The sequence below is a fragment of the Nesoenas mayeri genome, assembly GCF_963082525.1.
Source record: "Nesoenas mayeri genome assembly, chromosome: 14".
Taxonomy (NCBI): Eukaryota; Metazoa; Chordata; class Aves; order Columbiformes; family Columbidae; genus Nesoenas; species Nesoenas mayeri.
Window position 1 is genome coordinate 17444818 of NC_137556.1, and position 15711 is coordinate 17460528.

Consider the following 15711-nt stretch of genomic DNA (forward strand, 5'->3'; position numbering starts at 1 on the left):
CTCAGCTCTGGTTTTCTGTAGTACAAATTCTCTCATCTAGATTAAATTGTGAAATCACTTGCACTTCAGCAATCAGTTTGGTTTCATCACAGAATAAGGTCTGTGTGGACTGGGATCTGAGCTGTCACAGCTCTAGTCACATAATCTTTAAGAACTTAATTCCTATATGAAAATGCTGAAAAGGCATAAAGCATCCAAGCAGCTTAAAGCTGTTCTGCTTTTGTAATGGTGGGCATCTACAGGATCTTCCATAGCTGTTGATGTTGCCATGATGGTTCCTTGATCCTCCTCAGGCAGGATTTGTAAGGAGGAGGATGAGACCTTTGGACACTCAACTTCCCCTACTTGTGTGCTTCCACAGTTGGCCTTAGCAGAGATGGTGTGTCTTCTTGTCACTAGTAACTCGTTCAGATACATGCACGTATATGCCCAACCCTGCACAGCAGCCCAGCTCTGGTTTTCTATTGTAAAAATTCTCCCATGTGGATGACACTGTGAGTGTGCTTGCACTTGCACATTTGGTGTCATTCTCTCAAAGCGTAAAATCCACGTGGACTGTGATCAGAGCTGTCATAGCTCTAATCACAGAATCTTTAAGAGGAGCTCTAACATGCATCTCTGTGATGTTTCCACCTGCAATTGCTGAGAAAGCACAAAGTATTTAGGGTGAAGTTCAAGCACCTGAAAAGAGTCTGCCAGGCAGTGAGTGACTTTGCATCCATCCATATGTTCTTTGTGCCAGTCATGAGAGGTGGGGATGTGCAGAGACCTGGGTCACATGCAGCGCAGGGATTAGAGCTGGAGGAGGTTCTTGTGGTGCAGCAAGGTCTGGGTATTGTGGCAGTGATGCTACGAAATGGGCATGTGTCACTGGAAGGGTGACTCTGAGTGGGGAAGAGTGTTCCCTGAGGGAAATGGAGAAGCTGAGTAGAACACAGTCTGTGTTATTAGGTAAAGACTGGACGTCTGCTTAGCTGGGGATCTCATTTCCCAGGGCACAGGATAGAGGATGCCCATAGAAAGCCTTGAGAAGAGTGCCAGCACACACTGCTATGTTCCCATGGTCCTTGTAGGACGTCCAGAAGTTCTGCATATGTTCGCGTGCTGTTGTTCTTCATGGTATTACTGCTTGTTAAGTCATCCGACATGCCTGTAATCACTCATGTGTGAAGTGGAACACTGTTGCTCAAAGAGAAGCTTGTACAAATTTTGATCATACTGCCAACCTTCACTGAATCTCTCCTTGTTTGTACTCTTAGTCTTGCTAGGCAGGGGAAGAAGTGCTTTCCATATTCAAAATGTCAGCAGACTTTATGTTCCAATACAATGGGATGGGATCCACTGATTCTCTTCTTTCTCTCTTCTCTTCTCTTCTCTTCTCTTCTCTTCTCTTCTCTTCTCTTCTCTTCTCTTCTCTTCTCTTCCTCTTCTCTTCTCTTCTCTTCTCTTCTCTTCTCTTCTCTTCTCTTCTCTTCTCTTCCTCTTCTCTTCCTTTTCTCTTCTCTTCTCTTCTCTTCTCTTCTCTTCTCTTCTCCTCTTCTCTTCTCTTCTCTTCTCTTCTCTTCTCTTCTCTTCTCTTCTCTTCTCTTCTCTTCTCTTCTCTTCTCTTCTCTTCTCTTCCCTTCCCTTCCCTTCCCTTCCCTTCCCTTCCCTTCCCTTCCCTTCCCTTCCCTTCCCTTCCCTTCCCTTCCCTTCCCTTCCCTTCCTTTCCCTTCCCTTCCCCTCCCCTCCCCTCCCCTCCCCTCCCCTCCCCTCCCCTCCCCTCCCCTCCTCTTCTTTCTCTTCTCTCACCAAAACTCCCTACCTTCTTGTTATTTTTCTTTCTTCCTGCTCAGTGGCAATGTGTTGGTAAAATGGGATGAGATGGAGACTGCAGAATTTTAGCAGCTGCCAGGTTGCAGACGTTTGGGCAGTTGGCCATCAGTGCAGGAGATGGTGTTTCCACTCTGTTGAGCTGAGATTGACATTTGCAGAATGTACTTGGGTTTCAGGTGTCCCTCCTGCTTCCCTGCTGATAGAAGGGATAAGGGCATGCTATGTTCAGTGATTTCACAGCTTTTGGAGAATGAGAGTGGTGGTGGGTTTTTTTTGTCCATATTCACCAGAAATTGCTGGTAATGGCAAGGGAAAAAGGTCCATTAGAACCAGTTCTCCTCTCCTGACAATGTTTCTTATTCTGAAGAGGGAAACAGTGATGCTACAGGTAAGTCACTCATAACTAAAGAGGCTGTGTTTGATAGACAGATGTACTTTTCTGCCTGTTTTGGTGTGGTATCTTCATGTTGGATTGATGGAATGTTTTCTGGATCATAAAACCTGTAGGTTTGCAGCAGCAAAGCACCACTGCCTCCTTTCCTGCTGCTTCAAGAAATAATGTGAGCTGGTGGCAGAAAAACAGATGGGGAAGGAAACCAAATGCATTTCTCAGAGTGGATGTGTTGAGCATCCATGGGATATTTCCATCCAAAATATCTCGATGTTCCCTTAGTGGCTTTTGTTTGGCTTTGTGATGTGTGTTTCATACTAATGAAGGAGACGTATTCTCTAAGGTCTAGTGCCCCTGCCTACTGGGGTTGTTTCTGTGCTCTTCCAGCCACACATGCCTGTGTGTAAGAGGAAGCAAGAGCTTGACATTCAGTTTGCAGGTGGAAAGAATAGCTCTTCATCGAGGTATATGAAGAGTGCTTGGGAGCTGTGGTCACCCTGTGCTTTTTCAGCTGCCTTGGAGGTTTGGAGTCCTGATCTGTGGGAGGAGTAATTTCCCAAATGAAAGACTCCCTGTGTTGTTTAGATGCATCATGGCCTGTTGCATGGAGATCCAAGTACGTGAGGCTTGGACTTGTGCTTCTGAGGGTGGTGGTTTCTGTTCTGATGTAGCAAAGCCGTTCTTTGTGACATGATTGCCTTGGTGTGTTATTTGCTGGGTCCTTGAGAGGACTGGAGACTGAAGGGTGTGGTCTTCTACCAGAAGAGGAGGAACGGGAGCTGCAGAGCCAGTCTGTCTGTCTTATATAGACCAGAGGACTGGAGGAAGTTTGTTCACTGTATAGAGGGATTGAATGCTTTCAGGAAGAGGAATGGGGGCTCTTTTCAAAGGACGTGTCTGTTCTTGGTGCCAAGGGTATTGTAGACATGTAAAAATATATTAGTAAAAGTGAGAAAGGAAAAAACCAAAACACATAAGAAAGCGATAGAAAATGGGAAAAAAAGAAACAGAAATGAAGTGAGAAAGTAAAAGAAAGGAAGAAGAAAAGTGTTGTGGTTTAGCTCCAGCCAGCAACTAGGAGCACATGGCTGCACGCTCACTCCTCTCCTGCCTCCCCAGTGGGATGGGGAGCAGAATCAGGACACAAAATGGAAAACTTGTGGTTTGGGGAAAAACAAACAAACAAACAAACATTTTAACAGAACGGCAAAAGAAGATATAAATAATAACAATAAAAAATATAGAAAACGAGGGATACACACTACAATTGCTTACCCTCCAGAAAACCAATGTCCAGCCCACTCTTGAGCAGTAATCACCGAAGCAGCGATTCTCTCCACCAAGCAGCTCCCCAAGTTATATATGGGTCATGACATTCTATGGTATCGAATCTCCCTTTAGCTAGTTTGTGTCAGCTGTCCTGGCCGTGTCCCTTCCGAGATTCCAATGAAAATTATCTATATCCCAGTCGAACTTGGGACACAAAGGAAGGATAGTATACAAGGAGAAAGCAAGGAGAAAGGAAAGAAGGGACAGAAAGTTCAAGGAAGTAATTAAGGAAGGAAGATGATAACAAGAAGGAAGGAAGGGAGGAAGGAAGAGAGAGAGAGAAAGAGAGAGAGAGAGAAGGAAGGAAGAAAGGAAGAAAGAAAGGAAGGAAGAAAGGAAGGAAGAAAGGAAGAAAGGAAGAAAGGGAGAAAGGAAGAAAGGAAGAAAGAAAGAAAGAAAGATTACAAGAATGCAACAATCTTACTTCTACACGCTGGACGAAGCTGGTCCCTAATGGCCCGCGCCTTGGTTAGGGTGCCGCGCTCTGGAGCTGATGGCTCCGTCTTTGACGGTTTCCACAGCGGCGCCGGAGGGGGGTGGCGAGCTGCGTGGCTGGGAAAAAAAAGATGAGAGAAGAAAGGAAAGATAAGCGAAAGAGGAGTAAAGCACCGATCACGACAGACCAACAACGAAAATAAGAAGAAAGAGAAGGAAAAACATAAAGAACAGGCTGATGAAAAAGAAAAAAGGGGCAAGATAAATGAAGAAGGAAAGAAAGAAGGAAAGAAAGAAGGAAGTAGGAAAGGAGAAAAATACAAGAAAGTGTATGGAAGCGAAGAACGATCAAGAGAGTAAGAAAGATATACAGAGGAAAATAATAAAGAAATAAAGGAAAGGAGAAAGGAAGGAGGAGGCGAGAGAGGAGCTGAGCAGCGCGGAGGCGACGGTGGGAGCGTGTGCGGCGGCGGAGCAGCACACGGTGTCGCTGCAGGCTCAGAAACGGCGGCCGAGCGGCTCGGCGGCTCCGCCCCGGTGCGGCGGAGAGCCCGGCTGTGAGCGCGGGGCGGACAGGAGAGCCGGTGCGTCCGGGCGGTGGCGGGGAGCCGTGCGGGGCCCGGGCGGGGGGCGGCGGCGGGAGAAGCAGCGATGGGCGAGTGGTGGGGGCCCGTGGTGCGGATGCTGGTGCTGCAGGCGGCCTGGGCGCTGGTCGGCGGGCAGGTGCGGTACTCGGTGCCGGAGGAAGCCAAGGCCGGGACGGTGGTGGGGCGTCTGGCGCAGGACCTGGGCCTGGAGGCGGGCGAGGCGGAGGCGTGGCGGCTGCGGCTGGTGTCGCAGGGCCGGCGGGCGAGCGTGGAGGTGAGCGGGGCGAGCGGGGCGCTGGTGGTGAGCTCGCGGCTGGACCGGGAGGAGCTGTGCGGGAAGAGCGCGCCGTGCGCCCTGCGCCTGGAGGTGCTGGTGGAGCGGCCGCTGCGCGTGTTTCATGTGGAGCTGGAGGTCACCGACATCAACGACAATGCCCCGCTCTTCCCCGCCGCCCGGAAAAACCTCAGCATCGCGGAATTGTCTCTGCCGGGGTCTCGGTTCCCTCTGGAGGGCGCGTCGGATGCAGATGTCGGTGCCAACGCGCAACTCTCCTATACTCTCAGCCCCACCGAACATTTCCGTCTGGATTTACAAAAATCGAATGAACGAAATATTGTACCCGATCTTGTTTTAACGAAAGCGTTGGACCGCGAGACGCTGCCGGTGCATCGTTTGGTGCTGACGGCGAGTGACGGGGGCCGGCCGTCTCTGACGGGCACGATGGAGCTGGTGATCTCGGTGCTGGACGCGAACGACAACGCGCCGGAGTTCAACCAATCTGTGTATAAAGTGCAGCTGCCGGAGAACGCTGTAGAGGGGACGCTTGTGGCACTGCTGAATGCCACGGATCCGGACGAAGGAATTAACAGTGAGGTGACTTACACGGCAACCAACTTCATTCCCCGGAGTGGAAGCGATGTGATCGCCGTAAATCCGAAGACGGGAGAAATCCGTCTCACGGGCTCGCTGGACTTTGAAGAAGTCAGTATATATGATTTTCGTATTGAAGCGAGAGACAAAGGGACGCCGCCGCTGTCGGGTCACTGCATCATGGAGCTTGAGGTGCTGGACGTGAACGACAACGCTCCGGAGGTGTGGGTGACGTCACTGTCGGTGCCGGTGCCGGAGGACGCGTCGGTGGGGACGGTGGTGGCGCTGCTGAGCGTGTCGGACCGGGACTCGGGGCCGAACGGTCGTGTGCGCTGCGCGGTGTGGCCGGCGGCGCCGTTCGGTCTGGAGTCGACGTTCGCGGGGTCGTACTCGCTGGTGCTGCGGGAGGCGCTGGACCGGGAGCGGGTGTCGGAGTACGAGGTGGAGGTGCGGGCGGAGGACGGCGGGTCGCCGTCGCTGCGCGGGCGTCGCGGGCTGCGAGTGCCGGTGTCGGACGTGAACGACAACGCGCCGGCGTTCGCGCAGGCGGTGTACACGGTGCTGGCGCGGGAGAACAACGCGGCGGGCGCGGAGCTGGCGCGTCTGTGGGCGCGGGACCCGGACGAGGCGGCCAACGGGCGCGTGCGGTACTCGGTGAGGGAGGGCGGCGTGGGCGGGGGCTCGTCGGCGGGCGGGGGGTGGCGTCCGGCGTCGAGTTACGTGTCGGTGGACGCGGAGAGCGGGCGTCTGTGGGCGCTGCAGCCGTTGGACTACGAGGAGGTGCAGGTGCTGCAGTTCGAGGTGCGGGCGGTGGACGCGGGGGAGCCGCCGCTGTGCGGCAACGCCACGGTGCAGCTGTTCGTGGTGGACGAGAACGACAACGCGCCGGCGCTGCTGCCGGCTGGAAGCGGCGGGCCAGGTCCCGGGGTGTCGAGCGAGGCGGTGTCGGGGCCGGACTCGGGGGCGCTGTGGGCGTGGGCGGCGTGGGGGTCGCCGGCGGGGCAGGTGGTGGCGAAGATCCGCGCGGTGGACGCGGACTCGGGCTACAACGCGTGGCTGCGCTACGAGCTGTGGGAGCCGCGGGGGAAGGGCCCGTTCCGCGTGGGGCTGTACAGCGGCGAGGTGAGCACGGCGCGGGCGCTGGAGGAGGCGGACGGCCCGCGGCACAGGCTGGTGATCGTGGTGCGGGACCACGGGGAGCCGGCGCGCTCGGCCACGGCCACGCTCAGCGTGTCACTGGTGGAGGGCGCCGAGGCGGCGCTGGCGGCTGCGGGCTCGTCGTCGTCATCTGGCGCGGGGCTGCGTCCGGCGGAGGGCGGTGCGGCCGCGACAAGAGCGGGGGCGGCGACGACGAACGTGTGGCTGGTGGTGGCCATCTGCGCGGTGTCGAGCCTGTTCCTGCTGGCGGTGGTGCTGTACGGGGCGTCGCGCTGGGCGCCGCGGGCGGGCGTGCTGTCGGGGCCCGGGCCGGCGACGCTGGTGTGCGCCAGCGAAGTGGGGAGCTGGTCGTACTCGCAGCGCCAGAGCCGGAGCCTGTGCGTGGCGGACGGCGCGGGCAAGAGCGACCTGATGGTTTTCAGCCCCAACTTCCCGCCGCCGCCCGGCCCCGCGGCGAAGGAGACGCAGCCGGAGCCGCCCGCTCTCCTGGACACGGTCAGTGACCCTCCCTGCCTCGCCTCTCCCCCCTTCCTTGAATCCCTATTAGCCTTCTATCCCTTTTTCCCTCTCTCCCCCATATCCCTCTCTCCCACTCCATGGGCAGCCTTTGGTGTGAGCCGTCCTGAGCCTCTGGGCCTCGTGGGCAGTGGGCACTTGGCGGGATGTGAATGGGACGTTTTCATCTGCCTTGGCGTTCATACCGGAGCCTCTCAGTTCTTGCTTTCTTGGGAGAACTAAATAAAAGTATTGCTGCACCCGAATCAGTTGCGGTTCACAGCTGCACAGCTGTTCTGGTTGCGAGTCATTCTCCTGTCAAATAAAATCACTGCAGGATGTGGTGGGATGTACCACGACATGGGCTTTCAAGACTCGCTTGCTTGTGTGTAGCATTTCTGTCTGAGCTTGCTGAAGGACTGCAATCATGCCGGCTGTGAAGGTTACAGTCCCCTAGGCACTATTCATACTGATTAGGCAAGCAAGAGGGACTTTTCTTGTTTCCTTTTTGCCACTATGTTATTACAGTAGTTAGAATCAAAAAGTGCTCAGCCTGTAGAATGGAAACCAACGTACGTGTTAGAAAGCAGAATTTGCTTTTTCTTATTTATTTATTTATTTATTTATGTATTTATTTTTATTTTGTTTTGTTTGTTTTTGTTTTTCTTTTATTATTCTCTGCCCATCTTGTGAGCTTAGCGTGCCTGGCTGGACAGGTGGTGTGATGGGCAGTGGCGTTTTTGATGCTGTTTGAATACTTGTATCAGCAGCTACACTATTATAAATCCCTGAAATTTCTCATTTCAGCCACAAAACCCAGATCAACTCTTCTACACAGTAGATATCATTCACTGTATTGGTGTGCTCATCAGCATTTGAGTTGTTCTCTCACATTGTGAATTCAAATCTCGTTGCCATTAGAGCTGTACCAATATCACCTTTAGAAAGAGTATCGATCCCAGGTCTAAAACATTTCCATCTGAGATAGCTGAAGTGTATCCCAAATACCAAGTGTCAGTTGCAGAGCATCTGCCAGACACTGTGTACATGATAACATCTGTATGTTTTCTATGGTGCTGTCATTGATGGGAATGCTCTACAAAAGCCAGAGTGAGCTGGGAAATGAAACTGTGGCATGTCACAGAGGTGAATATGGCAGCGGGAACTGAGTAGGGCCTGGTCATGTCCTCATATGAATGGTGAACAAGAGCAGAGGGAAGACTTGTTTAAAGACTTGTTTAAAGTAACTGGAAATCATCAGGAAGACCATAGACCATGTCATAGGATGATAAGAATGGGAGATAATCTTCTTGTCTTGAGAACACAAGTTCCAGAGTGGTGAACAGAGGATGCCTAGAGGAAAGCGTGAGGCAGTTTTGGTAAAAGGTCTTCTTGCCTGAGATTCACTTCCAGACTCTATGGATCTGGTGTTGGAAACTCTTCTGATCATGAAATAGGATGTGCTATAGAAATGCCTGCAATCTTCTCTGAAGTTATGAATATCTCCTGCCAGAGACAGTCCCTTGTGCTGCTGGCCTGACTTAGGGTATGTGTTGGTAAGAGGGGTGAGATGCAGACTGCTGAATAGTGTCTGCTGGACCTTTTCCATCTAGCTTTGAAAAGGCATTGTGGTAGGGTAGCACTTCAGTCTACTGTCCTTGCACAGTGCTGCGAATCCGCGGGAGGTTCCACAGCCATTTCCCTTGCTATGATGGTTCCTTTCTTCTCCTCAGGCAGGAATTTTAAGGGGATATGAGGAGGTGGGTGTGATCTTTCTGCTCCTGACTTATCCTACTTGTGCACTTGCACAGTTGTCCTTGGTAGAGATGGTGTTTCCTATTACACGTGGCTTGTTCTGATATGCGCATGTACATTACAAACCCTGCAGAGCAGACCAACTCTGATTTTCTGTGCTGCAAATTTTCTCACCCACTTGATATTGTTAGCGCACTTGCACTTTGACATTTAGTGTGTTTTTTTGAAATAATAAAATCTGTGCAGACTGGGATCAGAGCTGTCACAACTCTCATCACAGAATCTGTAAGAAGAACTCTAACATGCAGGTCTATGGTGTTTCCATCTGAGATTGCTGAGAAGTAACAAAGTATTTAGGGTGAAGTTTAAGCATCTGGGAAGAGTCTGCCAGACAGTCAATAACTTTGCATCCGTCCATATTTTCTTTGTGCTGATCACAAGGGAAAGTGTGATGTGCAAAGGCCTGAGTCATGATGACATTGGGGTTTAGTGCTGGGGCACATTCTTGTGGTAAAGCAAGATCTGGGTATTGTGGCAGTGATTCTCCAAGTGGCACCAAGTAGGGCCTGGGAATGTGTGAGGAGGGTGACGATGTGTGGGGAGTGTTGCCTGAGGGAAATGGAGATGCTGGGTAGGACATGGTCTGTGTCACTGAGTAATGTCCGCTAGCTGGACATCTGATTTCACATGGCGTGGGATAGAGGATTCCAGTAGAAAACATTGAGAAGAGGCCTGATGCAGCCCTGCTTGCTTGGGATCATCTCAGCACTTTCAGAAGTTCCGCACATCCTTGCACTCTTTTGTCCTCTGTGGTGGTCTTGCGTGATGTGAAGACATCTGCCAGAGACTCCTTTAATAATTTCCTCCTGGATATGGTATGTTGTTGGTCAAACAATGCTTTTGAAATTTGGATCACTTTGTCTGCCTTCCAAATCGCTCCTTGTCATCTCTCTGCTCATCTTCCTTTTTAGGCAGGGGAAGAAGTTGTCTCTGTATTCAACATGTTAGCACACCTTGCCTTTCAATACAGTAGAATGGGTTCCTTTAGTTTTATTCTCTCAGCAAAAATTCCCACCATTTTTTGTTTTTTCCTTCTCTTACATTGGCAATGTGTTTGTAACAGTGGGTGAGATAGAGATATCAGAATTTTCACAGCTGTCTGGTTGCAGAGCTTTGAGCCATTTGGGATCGGTCTGGGGGATGGGTTCTCCACTCTCCTGAGATGAGGTTGACATTGAGAGAATGTCCTTGGCATTCAGGTCTCCCTTCTCTTTCCTCTGTGATGGAAGTGCAGAAGGGAGGATTACACACTGTACAGTGATTTGGAGGTTTTTGCAGAACATGACTAACGTCTTTCCATGGAGGTTCCTCAGAAAAGTTAAGGGGAAAAGTCACTTAAAAGTAATTCCCCTGTCCTGAAAATGTTTCTTATTCTGAAGTAGCAACCAGTGATGCTACAGGTAAGTCGATTATATTTAAAGGTGTGTTTGAGAGAGATAGATGTACTTTTGTTCCTGTTCAGTTGTGGTATCTTCATGTTGGATCAACAGAATGTAGCCAGGATTGTAATGCTGGTGGGTTTGGAGCAGCAAAGCACCACTGCTCACTCTGTTTCTATTTCTTCTGCTTCCAGGCACAGCATGAGCTGGTGGCAGCAAGCAGAGGTGGTGGAGGGACCCCTGTGTGTTTGTGGAGTAGATATGTTGGGTGTCAAGGGAGTGTTCTTAGGGAAAATGTAATGGTATTATCTTGATGCTGAGGTTCTTTCTGTGTTAATGCAATGGATGTTTGCCTTAAAAGGAACGGAAGAGCTTGACTTTTCATTTTGCATGTGGAATATGAGACCAGAAAAACAGCCATCCATCGAGACACATGAACAGTGCTTGGGAGCTGTCATTGCCCTGTGCATTTCCATCCTTCATGGAGTGTTGCTCTGCTGAACTGTGATGGGTTTGATTTCTCGAATGAAAGATACCCTTGTAGTGTTTGGACTCATTGGAGACTTTTTGCACAGATGTCCAAGTACCTGGGTCTTGGGCTTGTGTTTCTGAGGGTGGTTGATTCTTTCTCTGATGTAGCAGAGCTGTCCTCTGCCACATGATTGCCTTGCTCTGTTTTTTGCTGTGCCATTGAATGGACTGGAGGTGAAAGAGAGTTGTTTTCTTTCAGAAGAGAAGGTAAGGGGAGGTGAAGGGGCAGTCTGTCTGTCTTGCATAGACTTGAAGAAAGCAGAAAGTTTCCCCAGCCCCAGGCATGGAAGGTGTAAAGGAATGGGAATAAGAGGTCTAACCAAAGGGCCTTTTCCTGCTTTTGGTAAGTATGGTATAGTCATGTCGAAAATCTTTAGGTAGATGCAGGAAACAAGAGACCCAGACAGAAGCAGAAGAGAATGGGAGAGAAGAATATAGAATGCCAGCTAAGGAAAGAAAGCGTAAGAGAAAGAACAGAAGGAGGAAAGAGGAAAAAGAAAAGGAAGAGAGGACCCAAGGCAATGGAAGTCTGAAAGGACAAATAAAGCAGGAAAAGAAGGAATTTATGCAAGAAAAAAGGAAGTAAGGAAGAAGGAAAGGAAGAGTAATTAAGGAAAGTAAGAAAATAAAAAAAGAAAAAAGAAAAAGGAAGGAAGGAAGGGAGGAAGAAAGGGAGAAAGAAAAGAAGGAAGAAAGGAAGAAATAAGGAAGGAAGGAAGAAAGAAAGGAAGGAAAAGAAAGAAAGAAAAGAAAGGAAGGAAGAAAGGAAGAAAGGAAGGAAGAAAGGAAGGAAGGAAGAAAGGAAGGAAGGAAGAAAGGAAGAAAGGAAGGAAGAAAGGAATAAAGGAAGAAAGGAAGAAAGAAAGAATAATAGAGCAGATTACCAGCATGCACTGATGTTATCTCTCTATGCTGAATGGATTTGAGGACCTCAACACCCTTGGTACTCAAGGGACTCTGTGCAAGGCTTGATGAGGAGTATTGAGGAAGAGGAATGAGGACATCTCTGTTCTTCACAGCGAGAGGGATGTAGTCATAGAAATCACGTTGGTAAAAGAGAAAAGGAGTAGGCAAAGAAGGAAGAATAGAAGGAGAGGGAAGGACAGGGAAGAGAGTAGAAGATGAAAGAGGAGAAAGCAGAGAAGGCAGGAAGGCAGGAGAGGAGGAAGAATATACGAGACTATCAGGAAGCACCGACTTTCTCTCTAGGTACCGAAGGGAGCTGGTCCCTAACAGCCTCCGCCTCGGTAAGAGTGCCGCCTTCCGCAGCTAATGTCCCGTAATTAGCGCTGATAGCTCTGTCTTTGAGGGTCTCCGCCGCGGCGCCGGAGGCGACTGGTGGACTGCTAGCAGGGGTAAAGAGGACAGGAGAGAAATGGACGGGAAAGAGATGTAAAGAATACGGCATGGCAGGGACACAACGAAGAAGAAGAACGCGAAGAAAAGGAAGGCACCGAAGAGTGGAGATTGAAAGGGAAAAAAGGAAGACGTGAAAGAACAAGGAGAAGAAAAAATAAGAAGAAAAGGAAAACGAGAGAAAACAAAAAAGAGATGAGTGTAGGTGGGAGCATGTGCGGCGGCGGAGCAGCACACGGTGTCGCTGCAGGCTCAGAAACGGCGGCCGAGCGGCTCGGCGGCTCCGCCCCGGTGCGGCGGAGAGCCCGGCTGTGAGCGCGGGGGGGCGGCGCGGGGCGGGCAGGAGAGCCGGTACGTCCGGGCGGCGGCGGGGAGCCGTGCGGGGCCCGGGCGGGCGGCGGCGGCGACAGCAGCAGCGATGGGCGTGTGGTGGTGGCCCGTGGTGCGGGTGCTGGTGCTGCAGGTGGCCTGGGCGCTGGTCGGCGGGCAGGTGCGGTACTCGGTGCCGGAGGAAGCCAAGGCCGGGACGGTGGTGGGGCGTCTGGCGCAGGACCTGGGCCTGGAGGCGGGCGAGGCGGAGGCGCGGCGGCTGCGGCTGGTGTCGCAGGGCCGGCGGGCGAGCGTGGAGGTGAGCGGGGCGAGCGGGGCGCTGGTGGTGAGCTCGCGGCTGGACCGGGAGGAGCTGTGCGGGAAGAGCGCGCCGTGCGCCCTGCGCCTGGAGGTGCTGGTGGAGCGGCCGCTGCGCGTGTTCCACGTGGAGCTGGAGGTCACGGACATCAACGACAACGCCCCGCTCTTCCCCGCCGCCCGGAAAAACCTCAGTTTACCGGAGAACTCACCTCCTGGGTCTCGGTTCCCTTTGGAGGGCGCGTCGGATACAGATATAGGAGCTAATGCACAGCTCTCTTACATACTCAGCCCCTCTGAGAATTTCGGATTGGAAGTGAAATCCAAAGACGAAAACAAAATGTCCGTAGTCCTTGTATTAACCAAACCGCTGGACCGTGAGACGCTGCCTGTGCACCGCTTGGTGCTGACGGCGAGTGACGGGGGCCGGCCGACTCTGACGGGCACAATGGAGCTTGTGATCTCTGTGCTGGATGCGAACGACAATGCGCCCCAGTTCAACCAGTCGGTGTACAAAGTGCAACTGCCAGAGACCACTGCCCCTGGAACAGTGTTTTTCCAGCTAGCAGCAACAGACAATGATGAGGGAATTAATCGGGAGATATCTTATTCGTTTAGTGACACGATTTCAGCCAAAATTCAGGATCTTTTCATAATTGACAGAAAATCCGGGGAAATAAAGACTGCCGGTAAACTGGATTTTGAGGACGTTCAGTCATATGATCTGGAGATCGAAGCGAGAGACAAAGGGATGCCGCCGCTGTCGGGTCACTGCAGCGTGGAGCTGGAGGTGCTGGACGTGAACGACAACGCTCCGGAGGTGTGGGTGACGTCGCTGTCGGTGCCGGTGCCGGAGGACGCGTCGGTGGGGACGGTGGTGGCGCTGCTGAGCGTGTCGGACCGGGACTCTGGGGCGAACGGTCGTGTGCGCTGCGCGGTGTGGCCGGCGGCGCCGTTCGGTCTGGAGTCGACGTTCGCGGGGTCGTACTCGCTGGTGCTGCGGGAGGCGCTGGACCGGGAGCGGGTGTCGGAGTACGAGGTGGAGGTGCGGGCGGAGGACGGCGGGTCGCCGTCGCTGCGCGGGCGTCGCGGGCTGCGAGTGCCGGTGTCGGACGTGAACGACAACGCGCCGGCGTTCGCGCAGGCGGTGTACACGGTGCTGGCGCGGGAGAACAACGCGGCGGGCGCGGAGCTGGCGCGTCTGTGGGCGCGGGACCCGGACGAGGCGGCCAACGGGCGCGTGCGGTACTCGGTGTGGGAGGGCGGCGTGGGTGGGAGCTCGTCGGCGGGCGGGAGGTGGCGTCCGGCGTCGAGCTACGTTTCGGTGGACGCGGAGAGCGGGCGTCTGTGGGCGCTGCAGCCGTTGGACTATGAGGAGGTGCAGGTGCTGCAGTTCGAGGTGCGGGCGGTGGACGCGGGGGAGCCGCCGCTGTGCGGCAACGCCACGGTGCAGCTGTTCGTGGTGGACGAGAACGACAACGCGCCGGCGCTGCTGCCGGCTGGAAGCGGCGGGCCAGGTCCCGGGGTGTCGAGCGAGGCGGCGTCGGGGCCGGACTCGGAGGCGCTGTGGGCGTGGGCGGCGTGGGGGTCGCCGGCGGGGCAGGTGGTGGCGAAGATCCGCGCGGTGGACGCGGACTCGGGCTACAACGCGTGGCTGCGCTACGAGCTGTGGGAGCCGCGGGGGAAGGGCCCGTTCCGCGTGGGGCTGTACAGCGGCGAGGTGAGCACGGCGCGGGCGCTGGAGGAGGCGGACGGCCCGCGGCACAGGCTGGTGATCGTGGTGCGGGACCACGGGGAGCCGGCGCGCTCGGCCACGGCCACGCTGAGCGTGTCGCTGGTGGAGAGCGCCGAGGCGGCGCTGGCGGCCGCGGGTTCGTCCTCCTCAGGGGCGGGGCTGCGTCCGGCGGAGGGCGGCGCGGCAGCGACAGGAGCGGCGGCGACGACGACGAACGTGTGGTTGGTGGTGGCCATCTGCGCGGTGTCGAGCCTGTTCCTGCTGGCGGTGGTGCTGTACGGGGCGTCGCGCTGGGCGCCGCGGGCGGGCATGCTATCGGGGCCCGGGCCGGCGACGCTGGTGTGCGCCAGCGAAGTGGGGAGCTGGTCATACTCGCAGCGCCAGAGCCGGAGCCTGTGCGTGGCGGACGGCGCGGGCAAGAGCGACCTGATGGTTTTCAGCCCCAACTTCCCGCCGCCGCCCGGCCCCGCGGCGAAGGAGACGCAGCCGGAGCCGCCCGCTCTCCTGGACACGGTCAGTGGCTATTCCTGCCTCGCCTCTCGCCCCTTCTCCGACGCCCCTTTCTCTTTCTCCCCCGTCTCGTCCTTCTCCCTGCTCTGGTCCTTCTCTCAGGGTCCCCGGGCAGCCTTTGGTGGGAGCCGAGCTGAGCCCCCGGACAGCATGTGCTTGGTGGGTGCTTAAGGATATGAGCGGGACCTTGGCATCAGCCTTGGCATCCTTGCCGGAGCCCCTCGGCTCTTGCTATGGGGGAGAACTAAAGAAAGGTATTGCCAGGCCCGACAGCAGTTACCGTCGGCAGGGTTCTCCCGCCGAACAAAATCACTGCGGATTGTGATGAGAGTTACCACGCTATGGGCTATCGAGAGGCTCTTGCTTGCCGGTGTAGCATTTCTTCCCGAGGTTGCTGAAGGACTGCAAGTCATGTCGGCTGTGAAGGTTACAGTCCCTAAGGCAATATTTATACTGACTAGGCAGGCAAGAGATACTTTTCTTGTTTCCTTTTTGCCACTGTGTTATTCCAGTAGTTAGAATCAAAAAGTGCTCAGCCAGGAGAATGGAAACCAACCTACATGTTAGAAAGTAGCATTTGCTTTTTCTTCCTTCTTTTTTTTTTTTTTTTTTTGTTTTTCTGTTTGTTTGGTTGGTTGGGGGTTTTGTTTGTTTGTTTGTTTGTTTTTCTTTTATTA

The 15711-nt window shown here is 53.7% G+C and overlaps 1 protein-coding gene across 1 annotated transcript; it reads left to right on the forward strand.

Annotated features, from left to right (window-relative positions):
* Nucleotides 1-3841: 3841 nt before the first annotated feature.
* LOC308045829 (uncharacterized protein) lies at nucleotides 3842-15205 on the forward strand (the record flags this gene model as incomplete). Its single annotated transcript, XM_080353338.1, has 2 exons — nucleotides 3842-7198; nucleotides 12368-15205. Exons 1-2 carry the CDS (start codon nucleotides 4622-4624, stop codon nucleotides 15203-15205), a joined length of 5415 nt encoding a protein of 1804 aa, XP_080209464.1. The 5' UTR covers nucleotides 3842-4621.
* Nucleotides 15206-15711: the final 506 nt, after the last annotated feature.